Here is a 19,534-nt window from a genome sequence, read left to right as displayed (position 1 = left end):
GCAAACAGGTGAAATTAAGCTGTATTTATTTTTCAAATGCAAGTTTAAATTAAATATAATATTTCATATTCCAATATTTCACTTTTCCCAAATGTTTGTTATCATTCAATATTAAGAAAAAAAAATGATAAAGCAACAGTGTTACAGTTGTTAATATTACCTCCTATACAGGATTCAGTCATTGTATTGGTATTAATATTCCCTGAGACATTAAAATATATGAGGTAACTGTACTTCTATATGTGTGCCTCTGCACAGTTAAGCTTCAAATGCGTAATGGCAGGCAAACCTAATTGTACTTATCGTTTCCCTTGGCCTGCTGTATACGTAATGCAGATTAGCATACCATTTACTGAAGTACTCTGGTGGGATGAGGCAGAGAAGGTGATCGTAATTGTTTATGGCACTCTGGATTAAGCCGGTAATTATACCAAATCATTGTGGAACTTTGTGCACATGCTATAGAAGCAAATCAAATAACAACTACTTAAACTTGCGTTACAGCAATTCAGCTGTTTCTAATTGTGATACCATACCAACACCATGGCTACCTGTGCATGCTGACCCGGTATCAGTGTTGAACTAGTAAGCTGTATTCCTTATCGTGAGCATTGGTGCATGAGGTAAAATCTCAAAATAAATTAAGCAGATGAACTTTATTTATGCACTTCATACTGTAATGACATTACTGTGTTAAATATGTCATAACTGTGTCCATGTCCTATGCTGTTCAGCTTCTAACTGCATCAGCACTCCGTTTTATAATGTTGTTATCATTCTCACTAAAACAGACTTATGACATAAGGCGACTTTTCTGGGTTATTCCTACTCTGGTTCTATAGAGAACTAGGGTCACCAGTTTGAATCTTTCTATTACTGCTGGGAACATACTGGCAACCAAATTGAATTAATAATATTGTCACTTTACTTAACAACCACTGCTAAAATACCCCTGAGCAAGGCCGCATAACCTTATTAACCCAACGCTAGGTTCTTGTACTCCAGTGGCTCTACTTGCTGGCACCAGTACCAGACTGTGGTTATACCTGGTGGCTTCCAGGTGTGAATATTAAAGAGGCCATCTTTGAAAAAGAACACGTGTTAATAGGAAAATTGTACTTAGTAGTCAGTATAATCTTTTAATGATATAAGTTGGCATATGGTAGAATGCTGCATGTAATCATTTGTGTGTAGAAGTATATAGTTGGTGGCATATTGAAAGAATGTCTCATCCTAGGAGGTCTGTAACATTCTAGGGTGTTCACCCCCACATCCTAGGAGCATGAGAGAGGTCGTACCTTGTCTTATTGTTTTACGGTAGGATTAACGTAGCTATATTTGTTCTAGTCTAAGTGCTTTTTGGTTTGATGAACTGCTGGACTTCGAGACCAGCAGGTTTAGGGAAGTCTTTATGGACACACACACACACACACACACACACACACACACACACACACACACACACACACACACACACACACACACACACACACACACACAAGCACCCACTGAAGTATAAATAAAGACCGGGGCAGTTTCTCAGTGCGAGTCTCAGTGCTGGAGGCTGCCCTTGCTAGCAAGAAGTTCTGTGTGTTTCTCTTCTCTGAGTCTTTACTGAAGAAGTGTTTTAGAGTATATTTCTTAACAACACGTGTCTTGAATTGACTTTCCCTGTTTAAATGCACTCCTCTGCAAAATGGTGATGTAGCTGCTGGAAACCAAACATCACTGAGAGAGTACATAACTCACTACAAAACCCAGCATACTCATGTCATCGATAAGTGAAAGTGAAGTAAACCTGATCAAGTTCAATTTTGATTCAACTACCCAAAGACACAAATACCTCCCGACACCTGCAGGTCAATAAATCCACTGCTGTGTCTAATCTGAACTCACAATTCCCCAAACTTTGCTTGTTCAGCGTTCGCTGCTGCTGAGTTTGAAAATGCCTTTACACCAAAAAATGTAATCAAACATATCGAATCACTTCCCTCAGAATATACTAAAGAGAAGCTCAGCACTGCTTCCGAAACTCTCACACGAAATGCTTTGAAATGGTTAAAGAAAAGAAATCATTTGAAATGTCTCACAGATACACAAAAATGACTTGCTACAAAATCGTCATTTGTATGATGCTTAATTGAAATTAAGTACAAGCCACAGAAATGTTGTTTGTAATTCTTTAAACCTACTTGAGCATTGCAACACTGCTGCAGTTGTGCTGCTATTGCCACACAAATTAGCTGCTTTACATTTTGCTATCAATTTATTTACGACCATGGCAGCATAATTCTGTCCAATGACGCTGCAATAAATCCTCTTTTGTGTGGGCACTTCAACAAGGACCGTATTGATTCTTCATTGGTGCTACGCCAGGCACGTGTACATTAACTCTGCTTGTACTTGTTTTGTTTCATTGCACTGTAGTCTGTCGTGCCTGTGAGGTGTTCCTAAAATTAGATATTACAAAGATTATTCTACTCAGTAGCATAATTTTCAACATTCTGTTAATGACTGTTATTATGTACGCTCTCCTCCACTATAATAATAGACACAGAAAACAAAACAGTCATTAAACCATTTTCTTTGTATAGGAAAAGTCATTCACAAAACAAGCAGGCAACCAGTATTTATTTATTTATTGGCTTTTATTAAAAACGTCAGTGAGTGCCTTTCAAAAATCAGAACGCGTCATTCAAAACTAGATTTAGAACCTGAAAAGAAATAAATTAATATAAAAATTCAAAAGAAATTTGAAGAAAACATTTAAAGCGACCGTGGGCATCGGCTAGATTCAGCACAAATCCAGCAAACGTATCCATCCAGTCCAACTCTTGATTTAATTTAAAATCATTAGAAATGTATAATTCATTGACTCTTATGCAACGTTGATGTTGTTTTTGTGACACACAGTTTATTACATTATTAATCATCCATAATGTTGCATGGCAAACTTAAGAAGGTTTCACATATACTAAAATAAACTCAGCATTTATTTTCATTATAAAACTTTAATGCGGGTTGCAATGAATAATGTTTTATAATAAAAAAAACAAACTATTGTTCTGTAGTCATCCTTTTCCCCAAAAATGTTCTTTCTCTCTAAATGACATTTTAAGGTTGAAGTTACTTTATTGTCTCCCTAAATAAATAAATAAATTTTTATTTATATAGCACCTTTCAAGACAGAATCACAAAGTGCTGCACATAAGATTACAAGTCATAAAAAGATTTAAAAAAGAGAAAATAAAACAGGCAAAAAATTAACCAAAGGAGAAAACTGTTTTGGATGAAAGGAACTGCTGCATGAAACCAGATATTACTAAACATCACAATAAAAACATATTAAATGGGTGCACATAAAAAAACAACATCTGAGCAAAGAAGCTGTTTGCACTGTCAACCTTAAACCGATGCAAACATGCACATCTTCATACATAAATTACAGGCACCAAAACCTCTCGCTTTACATGTTTAACAGCACACATGCAATTGGTAAAAACCGCAGTTTTTTTTCTTCTTTTTTAAAGTGTACTTTATTGGTCCCCGTGGGGAAAATCCCTGTCTGCATTTAACCCATTCACTCAGTGAAGCAGTGGGCAGCCACTGGGCGCCCGGGGAGCAGTGTGTAGGGACGGTACCTTGCTCAGGGGTACCTCAGGGTAGCTGTTCAGGGGAATCGAACCCCCGACCTTCCTATCATGGGGCCACCACTCTACCTACTGAGCTATCCCTGCCCTTATCTTATCTTGTTATTGTTATCTTGTTCTTTAATAAATGTAACTGTCAGGTGGACAGATTGTTTCCAACGATTGTGTTTAAACAGAGGAACCTTGTTCAGGATAGTCAAACAAAGATTTGTTTTCAAATATTAAACATTATCAATGTGCTGTAAACAACATGCATTATTCACCTATTCATACAAGCATTTCTTTCTGTGCCTAAGTGCTTTCTGTCAGTGCCTTGCCCAAGGATATTTGGCATGTCTATTGGAACGGCCAGAGATCAAACCACCAACCTTCCTGTTAGTAGATGACCCACAGCCACCCCACCTAAAGCACACCATCTGAAACTGATTAGGACAGATATAGCATGAAAAGGAGAAGCTGGTGTGGAGTTGGGTTGCAAAGTAGCTTGCAGATGCATAGCAACTTTAGGCAGACTAAAGCAGCTTAAACCACACTCCCAAATGGAATTTGTCACTTAAAGTTGTGTAATCTGACCCATCAGATGATATGGGCTGGCACTGGCATCAGCCCTCTTACTGTGATTTCAGCTGACTTTGTGCCTGCTTGTACGAGCATTAAGCTCGATTAAAATTCAGGTCTCCTTGTGACAGCCTCCTTGTGATTATGATGCATATCTAGTTTCATGCTTTTTCTGTTAAAAATGTATCCTCCATGCATGATTTTGAAAATGTTTCTACCAAAAATTTAATAAAAAGAAAATGATTATCATAAAGAGAATGAAATGAAATTATTATTCAATTTAACAATGAAAACCTAGCTGAAATTATAATGCATCGTCGCAGTCCTTGTGGCACACGGGTTGGCAGCCCATGCAGCCTTAAAAGCATATTAACCCTGTCTGGCAGTAAGTTTAATGGATAATCCTGAGCCTCTCCACCTGCTCCCTCACTGTGTCTCTCTGCACGGGAGCCACAGCTAAAAGCCTCGCATATAAACGATGCTTGTTACTCTTTGGTATGTCAGCACACAGTCACATTTGATTTAGCATCTCATCCTGGAAGTAACACAAGGAGAGACTAAAGTGTTGATGAGGCGACCCAGTAGCTCAGCCCATCTCGCCAGTGCTGTTTGATTAGTGTTACATCTGCCAATGTCGGTCTAGGCAGCAAATCCCTCACTAATTTGGCAAATCTCAGGAGAATCTGCTTGTTTCCTCTGCCGGCAGTTAGACTAGCACCCATTACTTGATATGAGGAGAGACAATTTCCTCCTGTCTACATCCAGACGTCTAACAATTTAATACAAGACTGCTCATTTGCTGTGTCATGCAGCTACACAGTGGCAGAAACAGAAAGTGTCAATGTGTAAATTATTCAGCACACATTTCTTTTCCTGAAATGTATAATACATGGATGCTTGCTCCATATTCATGGACATAATAAAAACATTAAAATCAAATCCCTGACTCGGACTTAGATGTTTTATATTATTTTTCATTAAAATATTTACATCCCATTCAATGTTTCATCACTTCTGTGATGCCTCCTGCTTTGAGATATGTCTTTTCTCTCATTACAATTTTTGTTTTGGTTGAATTTACTATGAATCTGAGCTGACACAGAATAGAACCAACAACCTACAGTATCTAGCTTTGTTTTACTATCTTGGTTTCTATTTTTCTCTGTAATTTTCAAAATGTTCAAATGCAGTCTCCAAACAGTTGATTCTGTTCATCTGGACGTAGCATTTTGGGGGAGAAACGTTTTGTCACTCATCCAAGTGACTTCTTCAGTCTCAGCTGACTGCAGGTTTCCCCAAATCTTATAAACAGCACATTTGCATAATGACTGAAACCAGCCCACTGAAGGAACAATGGGCTGGGAGGTCAGTTCCTTAATCTTAATTATGCAAGTTCTCATGACCATTGATCAACAAGCACTGACCAAAACCCACTGATCAAAGACCACTGATCAATGGCCATTCACAGAGAGTTGGGGAATGGCTGCAATCACAGCATTGTAAGATTTCGCCATCTTCATCTTACCATTAAGACGTTCAAATGCAGTCTTTTTACAAAGACAAAAAAAAGCTCAGTTGTACCAGTGGTAAGGTCACGCTTGGAGCTTGACACTCTGCTGTGTCTGAGTATTTCAGGGTAAAAGGATCAAGCTCCTGTGTAAATTAATATGGAGCGAGCCATAACTGCAATTTCAATGGCTACTGGGATGTGAAAACTGTGTGTGCTGTATAGAATCAACCGCCAGAGTCGATAAAACCCTGTAAAAAGTTCAGTTACTTTGCACCAAAATATAGTTTAAAAAGTTGTTGTTGTTGTTTTTTATTTCACTTGCAGGTTGGGGCAGCACGGTGGTAAGCACTGTTACCTCAAAGCAAGAAGGTCCTGGCTTCAATTCCACTATCTGGCCAAACTGTGTGGAGTTTGCATGTTCTCATTTTCGTGGGTTCTCCCGGCTTCCTCCCACAGTCCAAAGACACACTTAGTGGGGATAGGTTAATTGAAAACACTAAATTGCAACCATCCAGGGTGTACCCTGCCTCTCGCCCTAGGACAGTTGGGATAGGCTCCAGTGCGACCTGTGACCTTGAAAAGGATGGATGCAGGTTGTACTTGTACTACAGAGTGCTGACGCTATGATTGTGTGTAGCTCATCCCAGTAAACTATCAAACAACTTCTCTTTGTCGCTGCCTTACGATGCCTCTTGTTTAGATCAGGTTCACAGTGACATTGAGAAACGTGCAGCGAAAAGTTTTTGTTTGCTAGTTTAGAACAAGTGATTTAACCCTCTGTGGTCTAAGTAACCTTGTGTGCTAATTCTAACCCTCTGCATATTGGAGGAGCAGACTTTTTTTATAACATCCACTGCACCAGAAACAGTTGGTGCATGGGATGACAAGGGTCTTCTCAAACCTATAGTTGTTAGGCATCAATCTTTGTTCACTGTCCACACAGATTCCCATTTTATGAAGGGGTAATTAGTAAATGTCAGGAAAACTTCCTAAAGTTTTCCTATTCGTTCTTGTGTGTGTGTGTTGGTGTATTGCAGAGCCCTACAGCCCAGCGGTGTGGGTGATGATGTTTGTGATGTGCCTGTCGGTCGTGGCTGTCACCGTCTTCATCTTTGAGTTCTTCAGCCCCGTGGGATACAACCGCAGCCTGCAGAGTGCTAAGAGTAAGTGACGGAGTCGCTCCAGTGTCTGCACGCCAATCAACCCACCACCACTGCTCATTTCACAACATTATTACCAACTTGTCACTTTGTCAGTTATGTAAGCGAGGGGGGGCTGATTTGAGGAGGGTGTTTGTCCAAATTATTATAATTAAGCGTTCCGCTTTTTTTTGACTTCACAGGATTCAAAACAATCACTTCACACCCACAATGTGGCTTATTTAATAATAATGAAACAAACACGGACTGCGTGGTGGTGGTTGATGTTGACGTCTTTACAGTACTTGTCACTTCACTATTATTGCAACTATTTACTGTGTGCGTCTCTGCCCCGACACATTTATTTTTAATTATAACCTGGAAAAGTTGTTCTTTATGTTTTAATAAACTGACACAAGTAGAAGTGAACTCATTTTATGTGACAGGTAGATGTCTGTGCACGCTCGTCATTTTTCTTTCTTCTGTATCAAACCGCTTCAACTTTCATCTCTCTTTATAAGCATGTTTAAATCTTATTCTTATCTTATTATATAATTGTTTCTATAGTTTATATCCTCACAAAATAAGCTAAAGTTTAAAGGTCTACTTACCAGTTTTTGGCAGTTGCATCTCTGTCGTCCTCTTTTTTTCCAACATTTCCAGGGTGTCAAATACTAGTGTTGTGTCAGAAGCTGCCAGCTTCCCAGAAATACAAAACCTTGAGACACTGACCATTGCAATGGTATATAGTATAATACGGACTATATAGCAGTCCTTTTTTTTCCAAGAGCATAAAGCTCATGGAAGGGTTTGGTAGCTAGAAAATGGTCCACTTTGGGATCTTTTAACATGCTTTCCCTTGCTACTTGGTCAGAGTTAATCACCAGATTTAGGAAAATATTATGGTCCCTACACATTAAACATTTAAAAGTACTGTTTGAGTTTAAGGAGGGTCTATATGTGATGAGTTCCCAACTTGTGCTCACACTTCAGTGGCTTTGACAAAATAGCAACATATTATCCATTCTATGACTTAAATACGTCAAATTAACTTCCACTTCACTCAAATATAATACACTTTAAAGTGTAAAGACACTATAAAGTGCCTTGTGTGCTTAATTTGTGCACTCATTACTTGAAGAAAAGGTACTTCAGATACTTCAAAGTAATCCTCCCACACATCTGCACCATATCTACATGCTGACTGTGTTTCCATAAACGTGCAGCTTCACCTTTAATGTTGAACAATGAGCTATAGTCAGTGTCTTTTTGTTCTTTTATTTCTCATCCTTCTGAGACTTCACAGCATAGTGATTCACAGCGTAATGACCTTACATTCAACACGAGGGTGTCTGCTGCCAGGTTTAATAACTTTAAATAAGTCCTCTTCTCAGTTACGTCTGTTTGAACTTTCAACATGAGACATTTCTTAGATCACTGCAGGGCAGCTGGTCCATACAATCACTGCAATTTAATGCATGTTAATGTTGTTAATGTTGACGTTCTGTATTGTCATAGCAACAGCGTCCACATGTCTAATTTCTACTTTAATTTCAAAGTCTGGGCTCTGTCCCTGTATTTCCAATTAAAAGTCTTAAAGCAACAGTGGACTGTGACTATTCAGATAACAACGTGCTTCTGTTCGCTAGCATTACCTGATTTCAGGCAGACTTGCAAATATTTCATTCACAATGTCACCAAGGCCACACAGTTATGCGCTGCTCTTTTATGGCGGTTAACCAAACTATTATAAAACCGACTAGTTTTTGTCTTTGAAGCATCTTGGAATTATTTTTTCAGAGTACAGAATACTTTCAATAGTGTTCTGTAACTTTTGAAATACTTTTCATATACGTTTTATATAAAACTGTTTCTTCTGCATCTCATTGTCTTGAAAATTCCTGTTGGATCAGTCCTGCCCCACAGAACCTCCACTACGTGTTACCTGTTGGCTTTGCTTTCTGTGAAACCACAAAAGACTAAATTTTACCCAGAATCATGAACCCGGACCTGGAACCTGGACCTCAGCAATGATCTTAAGTGACTAAAAGGAAATCTTTATGAATGAGTGAAAATATGGGAAATATTTCTACTACTATTACCATTGCTAGTAGTAGTTATAGAGGATGATAGTACATGCTATAGAATATTTCCTCTGTGGCAGCGGTGCTGAATCAGCCTGTTAGAGATGGTGCACCACTGCCTGCCAGTAAATGGTGCAAAGGGTACTCAGGATTATCCATCATGGATAACAGTTCAGTGGCCTTCTCCATATGGATGTGAGCAACATGTCACAAATCTTAATTTCTTTGTTGCTACTCAAAGAGTGATGCGTTTCTTCCTAAGAGCATAAATTTGGATATTTAAGTCATCTCTTAATATTTCTTTGAAAATAGTTTTTTTTTCCCCAACTCTGGCCATAATTCATCACCCAACACAATTTCCAGTAATGTCTTAAACAGGTATTACTTTCCTTCATAAACACACTGTCTGTCTGTCTGTTTCTCAGAGTCAGGGGGATCTAAGTTCACCATAGGGAAATCTGTCTGGCTGCTCTGGGCTCTGGTCTTCAATAACTCTGTGCCTGTGGAGAATCCCAGAGGAACCACCAGCAAGATCATGGTAAATTTAGTTGAATGGCTGTGTTTTTTATTTATTTTTTTATTTTTTTATTTATTAATTGTGTGAATGACTCATCAAACTAGAGCATCAATTACAGTCAACTCCAGGTTCAGTATTTATTGGTCAAAGATGCAATTTTAACCATTTTAATTGTTTTAATAGCAAAAACTTTAGCACTTTCCGAATCAATCATTTGGGACAATTCTTTAAAAAAATCCACTGACCAGCTCAGTAGGAGCAAACAGCTGGAATGACCACAGAAGAGCAATAAAATTCATGTCCATTAAATTTGTTCCATGTTTAAGAAAAATAGCTTCATAGCAAGAACATTCTCGAGGAGTAAGTTTTATCATCATCACGGTCTACAATGAGCTTCATATAATACAGAGGACTTACAACCAAGTGGAGTAGCACAGTTTTGCAGTGGTTGCCTCACAGCGAGAACGTCCTGGATTTGAATCCATGTTCTCCTCATACTTGGGTGGGTTTTCTCTGAGAGCTCCAGTTTTCTCCACATTACAAAGTTTGAGCTACTTGGCAATTCTAAATTAGTCATATGTGTGAATGTGTCAGTGGTTGTTTATGTCTCTGTACATGGACTGCCAATCTGTCCAGGGTGTACCTGTGTGACAGCTGGGCTAGATTCCAGATCCTGAACTGGGTATGCAGAAGACAATTGATGGATACAACAATGTATAAATCACTAGTTACGCACAGGAACAAGAAGACCAGATTGCACTTTGCCAGAAAACACATAAAAGAGCCTGCAGAGTTCTGGAAAAGATTCTTTGGACAGATGAACCCACGATTAGAGATCAGAAAGGAAAGTAAGGAGAGAAAGAGCTCATGAGCCAAAACATAGCACGTCATCTGTCAGACACAGTGGAGGGAATGTTGTGCTGTTAGTCTTTATTGGCTGTAACTGCTAATAAAAGTAGCAGGATGAATTCTGAAGTGTACAGGGTTGTACTCCAAATGCTGGCAAACAGTGCAAATGGATAGTGAACCAAAGCATACTGGGAAAAGGAACCCAAGAGTTTCTTAAGGCAATGGAATGTGAGATGAGAAATCGGATTATAACCAAAGCGCTTAACCCTATTCAGTTTTATAAAACCAAAGGCCGACAGAGAAAGAGCAACTGAAGGTGAGTGCAGGGAAGGTCTTTACTGCAGCCACCCTCAGGAGGTAACACAGCGTTTGGAGATCGCCACAGGTTCTAAACTTTAGTGCGTCATTGAATAAAAAGGATTTTCATACTTGATTTTCATTAAGTATTAAAAACAATCATTTTTACTTAAAGTGATGTTAATTTGTGGTGGTCTACAGAAGCAAAATTATAAAACTTCTATCTATTAACAAGCCTAAATTAACAATTTTTGAGTCAAAAGTAGTTCAACTTTCAAATGACTACATTCTCACCATCAAGCGGATACCTGTGTGACATTAAACTGTAGTCATTAAAAATGTCATGTTTCAGTGTAATCTAGGTGTCTACAAGACAATTATTTAACAGACTGTTTAGTCACTTGTTTCACTGTGGTGGTCCTTTCAGTACCTGCTGTTACTTTGGGCTTGCAATCTCTAATGCAGAGTAAAGCCACAGGAGGGGAAAACTCGAGGTGTATTTTGTTCGACTGCTTGCCCAAGTGCTTTTCAACAAAACCCCAATCATCTTAAGAGCTCATTAGCTGCTTGATAGGCTTCACAAAAGGGGGTTAGAGCAGAGAAGATGATTATTCAACATCGTATGTGTGCTTTTTTTTTTAACCTGGATTTGAAGTTAGTTGTATTTCAGCCTGCAGGTAAGAGTTATTAATGGTTTTCTTGCCCATCGAACCATTTCCCATGTTCAATTTAAGATTAAAAAATCCACTGAAGAGAAAACTGTATATTTAAGGTTCCCCTTTAGCAGCACCAGCACTCTGTATCTGATATGTTTTTGCAACACTTGCCAGCCAAAATATTCTACGAGGCAACCACGTCTAATTAAAAGGAAAAAAGAAAGAATGATTACAAGATAAATCCAATTTTAATGGAGGTTTATTTGCCAAATGACTTCCACTTCATTTTTCATACCTGCCTAAGCCTATTCAGGGTTATCAGTAAGTACCCCACTATGCGCTGGATAATTGTCAACCATTTATTATTGATATTAACCATTTAAACAGATTTTACATCAGTCCACAGGTCGATAACTTCCCAAGCAGTCCGTCGTTCAAGCCTCCACTGAGTTTTATTTTTTAATTATGCTGATTTGCCACAGTTAGTAGGGGTGTGCATTTACTATCTTAATCACTAAGAAAATTATGCAAATTAACTTTTGGCATAAACAGAGTACTGTGGAAACAAATAGTCCTATTCACCACAGTGCAAATTTATTGCTCCGGCTAATCCACATCTCTGCTTCCTGGCTGAATGTCAGCATTCAACCATCTTATAGCAATAAAAGCAGCTCTTCTGTACGGCTAAATGTCTCCATCCCGAATTGCCTAAAAAACCTTTTGAAGAATCATATTAATTTGCTAAAGTAATTTGGGGTAGTTAATATATTTTGATTCCTTACTCAGACAGCAATACTACAATGTGAAAACAGCCATTATCTGGTGAAAATCTAGCGTTTAAATAATAAACAAACTGAAATATTAACCTCACTTGTTGCAGTTCTCTCATAAAAGTCATAATCTTTATCTGATTTAATGTGGCGTTCTTGCTCGTTAAGGGCTTCACTTCATGAAAACATACACACACACACACACACACACACACACACACAAACTAACCCGATGCGACACCTTTAGGCCATGACAAACACTGCAAACTCTTCCTCTGAAGGCTGTTGTTTGGTTGTCGCTGGATTGTCGCTGAATATGATACCCAGTCATATGATCCCCACTAGTGATCCCCACAGTCATCAGGAGGAAATTTGCATCAGTTTGGCACAGAAGTTGATTACTCTTTAAGTAAACATCAAGAAGAAGAAGAACTCCTGAAGAAGACGGTGGCATTGACGTGCCAAAATAGGACCTCCAAGGAGCAATCTAAAAACTGCAGTGGTGCTGGAAGCACTCCAGAGGGGCGCAAATATGTAACCTTGAAGGAGTGCTTCAAGGTGATTTCAAATTTAAATGCAGTGGGGGTTTTTCTTCCTTTTTTAACAATTTTCGATTTCTCACCTTATGTTTGCGTTTCTCCAAAAACTATTAAAACAAATCAGTCAGCCACAGTTTTGTACTTGAGTCTCCAGGCCGTTCTCTAATCTGTCTTCTTCTTCAAATGGCAGTTTGTTTTTTTTATTTGTGCTGCAAAAGATAATCCACTTTGTTTATGCTGAATACATTTGAACACTTCTTTAACAATAAAATATTAATTTCTGCCAACGAGTATCTGTGCAAGAAAAGCAAGATTATGTAGCAAATAACCAATCAAATAGCTATAGGCTAACAGGCAATCAGCCCAAGCCTGGAATAAATTTGCACCATCTGTTTTCTGAGCTAAAGGCTATGTGAATGAAATAGCAGTTCAACTGCTTGAATGATGAAGGATGTAGCGCTTGAAGCTTGAATTATACAAAGCACTAAACATAACATATGTCACCAAGTTTCCCTCCTTTGTGGAGATGCAATATTAAATAACTTTTACACAATATATTTTTTTATTTGAAAAATACCTTTTAAATATAATTAATTACTTAAATCATGTATTTCAAAATTGTGCTTACATACTTAACCAAGTGCTTTGATTCAACTAGCATATTTGCATCAATGGTCCTAAATGAATTTTAAGGTGGGCAGAAGGTATTTTTATATCCACTGTGATGGACGTGATGATGTAAGGAGTGTATTGCATGAAAAAGGGGATTTTCTTTCTTCCCATATTTAAAAATATGCAACTAGTTTAATATTATTTACAATTTAAGTTCATTTAATTGTGCGACAGATTCCTGGGTTGCAGCTTTAGGAGGCAGAAATGCCACGGTGGAAAGTATGAACCGGCCCTCCAGGCAAGACAGAGTTTCAGAGCTGTGAGTTTAGCGATGAAATGCCAGGGAGTGGAAATAGAGTCACCGGGATCCTAAAATACTTTCACACCTGTCAGGCTCAGTCCTCATTGATCTTACTCCACCACGTTCTACCTTCAGGTGCTGGTGTGGGCCTTTTTCGCTGTCATCTTCCTGGCCTCCTACACTGCCAACCTGGCTGCCTTCATGATCCAGGAGGAGTACATTGACACGGTGTCAGGGCTGTCAGATAAGAAGGTATGATATGGATGGATGGATGGATGGATGGATGGATGGATGGATGGATGGATAAGTGATTTACAAACAGGTGAATAGTCATATGATGGACTGAATGGTTAGCAAGAAATTCCACATATTTGATATTGAGAGAATCATGGGTATTTTACCTGATTTAAAACTTACAACACCAAAGTCTCCCAGACTCAGGGTCATCTTTCAAAATAAATACAACCCTGTTTCCAAAAACATGGATTGCTGTGTACAATGAAAAATAAATGAATAGAGAGAGATGCTAACACGTTCTCCGGGTCAAAGGTCATTTTGGGTGGAATAAAGAAGCAGGGAGAAGCCGGAATCTCTTCACTGGGATCACAAATCCAAATTTTAATTCATCTTTGCACATCACAGAGAGTATATCACCCGTCTGTTATCGCCACAGACTAAAAGAAGCTACAGTTCCCTCCCCCTCATACCTTCAGCAAACCAACATCTTTTTGGAATCGGGGTTGTAAATACGATTATGCCACAAATATTGCACTCTCTCATGTCTGCCTTTAAGAGAGCACATCAGAATAGCTTAAGTTAACAGAAGTGGAAAACTGTGTACTTTCCTTTTTTTATTATTTTGATTTTTCCAGTGCAGTTTCACCACAACTCACAAAACTGTGTCCCGCTGCTTTGACACTTTAAAACCTCATCTGTTTTATCAGTCTCTCTCTGCTTCTGAGCTCTTTAGAAAAGTGTAGCACAGGGGCTCTTCTTTGAAAGTGAAGTCTTTGAATCTTTGCAGCTCTTCATCCCGCAGCACGGATCGGCTCCTCTCCCTCATTTCAGCTACCACTCTAACTTCCGTCCTTCCTCCTGTCACTTTAATCTCAGCCCACCTCCTCTTCTTCTTCTTGTGCAGTTTCAGCAGCCAGCAGACCAGTACCCACCACTGCGTTTCGGCACGGTGCCAAATGGCAGCACTGAGGAGAACATCCGCTCCAACTATCCCAACATGCACCAGTATATGATTCGCAACAACCAGAAGGGTGTAGAGGAAGCCATTGACAACCTCAAGACTGGGTAAGGATAGAAGAACTATTAGCAACCACTTGGAGTGTGGATTGAGTGTGGATTTGTCATGTGAAATAGAAGAAATTAAAGCCTACGTGTTCGGTTAGATACGAACAGAACAATATTGGAAGTAGATCGGGACTAGGAAGAGCATGAAGTAAAAAATGTCAGATATTGTTATGACCGAACGCAACCACACTCTGCCTGCACTAGACATCTCATTTCTACAAATATACTTCTGCTGCCATCCACTCTTTTAAACAGCACCCAGATTCAAGTTAAAGCTGCACATTTTTGACAACAGCACTTACTTTAAACAGATACCGTGCCATCTCCCCTGGTTTTTATATATCTTTTATTTTTAACTTGAGGCGGTGTTGTCGTCCACGCTCGGTTCAATTACAGGAGCCGTTTTTGCCTGACTCACCCTGTTAGCGCATTGATCTGCCTTGCCTCGGGAGCCACAGCAAACTGTTGTAACCTGTGCAGCCCCATCAGGATCATGGCTACTAAATGCAGTTGGAGAAGAGGTGTGGAGGGCTGGAAACTTTTAAATAATACATGCTAGCAGCAACCGCAGTGCGGTGGGAAAATTGCGCCATCTCAGCACTGGCTGACACTCGGGCGCCTCTTGTCTTCAATGGGGGGGGGGGGGGGAGTTTATTATACGCCTGTGGGACTACAAAGTACACAAAGCACTTTCCATAAAATATACACTCGCTCATTGCGTTTGATGTGGAAGCGGGCGAGGTGGAGGGGAAAGGGGGGAGTGATGCAGATTAGGGTTCAAATGTTTAATGGGACAAGCAAGCACACACACACAAGCCAGCAAGTAGCGGGCGCAGTCTTTAGTAGATTTGACGTAGCGTGTTATTAAAACACAACGATGCATTCCTTTTTATCATACTCACTTGTCCTTCTTGCCCCTCTTACATTAATTTTCCACCTCTCTCTCTATCTCACTTCAATCAGTCTGTCCGTCGTCTCTTTCATTACACACTGTTTATCTACCTCTTCCTTATCCTTCCCTCTCATCCTGACATTATAAACAAAGGAAATATCCGTCGAGGCAAAGTGATATGAAGATTTCTGTTTGATTTGCCTGCCATGGCACTGAGCACCGCCTCTCCATCTCATCTTTTCTCCTCCTGTGCTTTCCTTTTCTTCTCATGATGATTTTTTTTTCTGTCCTTTGACTGGTCTATTCCTCCCTCTCTCATTAACTCCTTGCTCCCAGTTCATCAACTCCTGTGTGCTTCCTTTGCCACCCAATAATAATATCTGAACTTCCCTTTTCTCTCCTTTTGCTGTCAGCCACCTCCTCCCCTCCTGCTTTGTGTACCCTCTTCGTCACCTTTTTTTTTTAAAAAATCTTCCACCCTTCAACTGAGCGCTTTCCCCCCAGTAACAATTTCGTGGATCTGTGCAGCTCCCTGAGTGTGAATATAAATGAATGTGAAGTAGAAGAGCAGGTGTAGTGACAAATCCGCTTCTCAGATGTACATCACCAGTGTGAGCTGAGCTGTTACATTTAATCCATTACTTGATGATGAACTGTTGTAATTCACTTTTGATGTATATCCATTTTGCACTGCTTCTACTCCAGTAGCAGATTTCAAATGATTCATTTTTTCCCTATACTTTAATCTTGAGATTTTTTTTCTTTTTAATTATTACTGTTACTACTGGATCACTGGAGAAGATTCTTCCTGGAGTAATTTATATTTGGTGGTATGTCTCTGCCCTTGCATGTGCACAGATAGAAAGCCTGAGGTGAGAGAGCAGCATGCAGAAACAATCTGGTATCAGTGAGAAGTGATATAACAGTGATCAAATGAGATGTGGCATTAAAAGAAGAAGCTAGGACGGAGCTGGGTTTCAGATGTGCAGAAACCACGGGGAGGCTCGCTGTTATCAGCCGGTCTGTGAGGATTACAGTCTGAGCTTCAGTTCTTGTCTTGCCTGAATTAATGCTAGTCTCAATCTTTTAGATTATTATAACTAAGAATTTCCTCATTTTCCCAAAGAGTGAAACCACAGGCTGTGTAATTATCACACCATATGATGTAGTGTGTGAATTTAGGAAACCCTCCCATGACACCCTGGGAGTTGCAGTTTTGAGAATGGCACTTGGTCAGTTTCTAATTCCTAAGATATGTACAGCTGGATAATGTTGCAAAGAAAAAATGCATATAAATGCAACTGCATCACAGAAAACTCCTTATATCTGCAACATGATTCAGATATGAACCACATTATCCAAAGTAGCTACAAAACCACTGCTGTAGAAAATGAATTAAAGCTGGTTTGATTGATTGGTAATTTATTTCAACATGTGAACAATATACATTTAGAAGAGAAAAATAAGAGAGAAAAAAAATACTATACAAAATACATACAAAAAACGTTCTGATTAATTTAGATGTTGAAAGGGAGTGGGAAGAAGTACACACTTATTTAATCCCAAAACTTTGCCATAAATTATCAGTTAATATCTAGTCAGCTTCCTTACTGATATAATTTGTAATAAAAATAGTGAAGAGATTTCTGATATACTATATACTATAATATCACATCATGATTATTATTTTTTTTTTTTAAATAGAGATATTCAGCTGTGGGTAGTGACCGAAAGAACGAGATCGCGGATACAAGCGGCAGAAATGAGCTTCCTCCGAAGGGTGGCTGGCCTCTCCCTTAGAGATAGGGTGAGAAGTTCGGCCATCCGGGAGGGGCTCAGAGTAGAGCAGCTGGTCCTCCACATCGAAAGGAGTCAGCTGTGGTGGTTCGGGCATCTGACAAGGATGCCTCCTGGGCGAGGTGTTCCAGGCATGTCCCACCGGGAGGAGGCCCCGGGGCAATGTTTGGACTTTGCTTTAATTCCATATTCAGACTGTTCCACAGTTTCACTCCATGAACAGAAACACAAAAGCCTTTTCTTGTAGTACGTACCTTCCCTGTTTTGAAGTTACAAAAACCCCTTAAATTATAACTTCCTTCTTTCAAAAAAAAAAACATACTCTGAATATTACCTGGCAGTTCTTTATTTTTTGCTTTGAATAGAATTTGTGCTGTTTGGAATTTCACTAGATCGTCAATTTTCAATATTTCAGACTGCAAAAATAGTGAGTTTGTATGTTCCTATAACCTGCATTGTGGATGATTCGAATTGCTTTTTTTGAAGAGTAAAAAGTGAATGTAATGTGGTTTTATAGTTATTGCCCCAGACCTCTGCACAATAGCTTAAGTATGGTGAAACCAGTGAACAGTATAGAATATGAAGTGATGTTCTGTCGAATACCTGTTTTGCCTTGTTTAGTACTGCAATGCTACGTGATACTTTGGAATGAATATATCTTACGTGAGCTCTATTATTACCCCCAGAAATTTATTTTCACTGACTCTTTCAATATCAACACCATTTATTTGAATCTTTGCATTTGTATTTAAACTACTATTTCCAAATAACATAAGTTTAGATTTATTCAAATCTAATGATACTTTGTTTTTATCAAACCAGAACTTCACTTTAGTTTTTTCATTTGATTGATTGAATATGTGTGATAACAGATCGTTTTTCACACACATCACCAATGAAACACCTTCCTCTACCTTCTGCCAGGCGCAGTAGGCTGTTATTCATTGTAATAAATGTAAAAGTATCTTTATTTTAAACCGTTATCTTCTCCTGAACATTACCAACTACCTTTTGAGCTTAAAAAGAAATCAAAGACCTTACAACGTAACAAAGGAAATGTCCAAAAGATGCTTTTACTGCTGTTTTAACCTAGAAACACACCTCGGGTCGCTGCTGTTCAGCAGGGTGAAATTACCACCACTAAGAGGTGCTGCTAGGGACTGATAATAACATATAATGGGCATTTGATGGGCTGATAAGATTTGAAACAGGTGGGTATGACTAATGCAGTCCAACAGCTTTGATAACAGCCTTTACATAACACATTTACAGACTGATCTGCCGTAAGATGAATTTCCTAGTTAGCTTTAAATATCATCATTCACAGTGATTTATGGTTTATTTCTTTTTCAGTTAGATTAAATGTTGTCGCAATATACTAAGCCTTACCCAGTCATGTGGTGACTTTGAAAGAAACAAGGCTTTTGTAAACTTCCTGAACATTTATGTAAAAAAAACTGCATTTTTTTGAGTAGCTGCAGTCAGAAATTACAACAACTGTTTGAATTTTTCCTTCTGAGCAAAAGTGAATTTCACATCCTTTGCTTAAATTACCCCCTCCCCTGTCGCTGCATTCAATTATGCTCTATTCAAGCTATTGTAGGAGGAGAATTGGCATCTCTTCCTCCATTTATGAATGTTTCACTGTGTGATTGTTGAAAGTTGGTGAAAAGCTGTTTAGAAAGAGCCCTCTGTTTGCTGATGTCTTTGTAGGGACATTGTCTCACTGCTGGTTTGTCCATCATATCTTGTCATTTTGTTCTCTAGTTGCTTTTGTCATTTAGATCCAGGTCAGTGATTTCCATTGCTTTGTTGTAATTTTCCTCCTTCATTTCTCCCCTGCAGAAAACTAGATGCCTTCATTTATGATGCTGCAGTGTTGAACTACATGGCCAGGAAGGACGAGGGCTGCAAGGTAGGAAATGCATCTGTGCACAGTGATTTCACACCTCTGCACAGTGACACTTTCGTGCATACGGGCAACCATTGCTCAAGTTTCTTTGTCCTATTACCATGTGCAAAAAAACAAAACAAAAAACATAACAAGCATGCTAAATGAGC

The 19,534-nt window shown here is 39.0% G+C and overlaps 1 protein-coding gene across 1 annotated transcript in view; it reads left to right on the top strand.

Annotated features, from left to right (window-relative positions):
- grin2da (glutamate receptor, ionotropic, N-methyl D-aspartate 2D, a) overlaps positions 1-19,534 on the top strand; it is a 262,588-nt gene that overhangs the window by 212,887 nt on the left and 30,167 nt on the right. The window contains exons 11-15 of the mRNA XM_086281122.1: positions 6,756-6,881; positions 9,367-9,479; positions 13,618-13,734; positions 14,624-14,784; positions 19,319-19,388. Of these exons, the coding sequence (XP_086137248.1) occupies positions 6,756-6,881; positions 9,367-9,479; positions 13,618-13,734; positions 14,624-14,784; positions 19,319-19,388 (587 nt within the window). The remainder of the gene's footprint in view (positions 1-6,755; positions 6,882-9,366; positions 9,480-13,617; positions 13,735-14,623; positions 14,785-19,318; positions 19,389-19,534) is intronic.

The sequence above is a fragment of the Aulonocara sp. 'chitande type north' Nkhata Bay genome, linkage group LG22 (genome assembly GCF_057382095.1).
Source record: "Aulonocara sp. 'chitande type north' Nkhata Bay isolate Kocher_YH1m ecotype deep benthic linkage group LG22, A_spYH_male_GT1.1, whole genome shotgun sequence".
Classification (NCBI taxonomy): Eukaryota; Metazoa; Chordata; class Actinopteri; order Cichliformes; family Cichlidae; genus Aulonocara; species Aulonocara sp. 'chitande type north' Nkhata Bay.
Note: the sequence above shows the minus strand (reverse complement) of the source record. Positions and strands in the feature narration are given on the sequence as shown.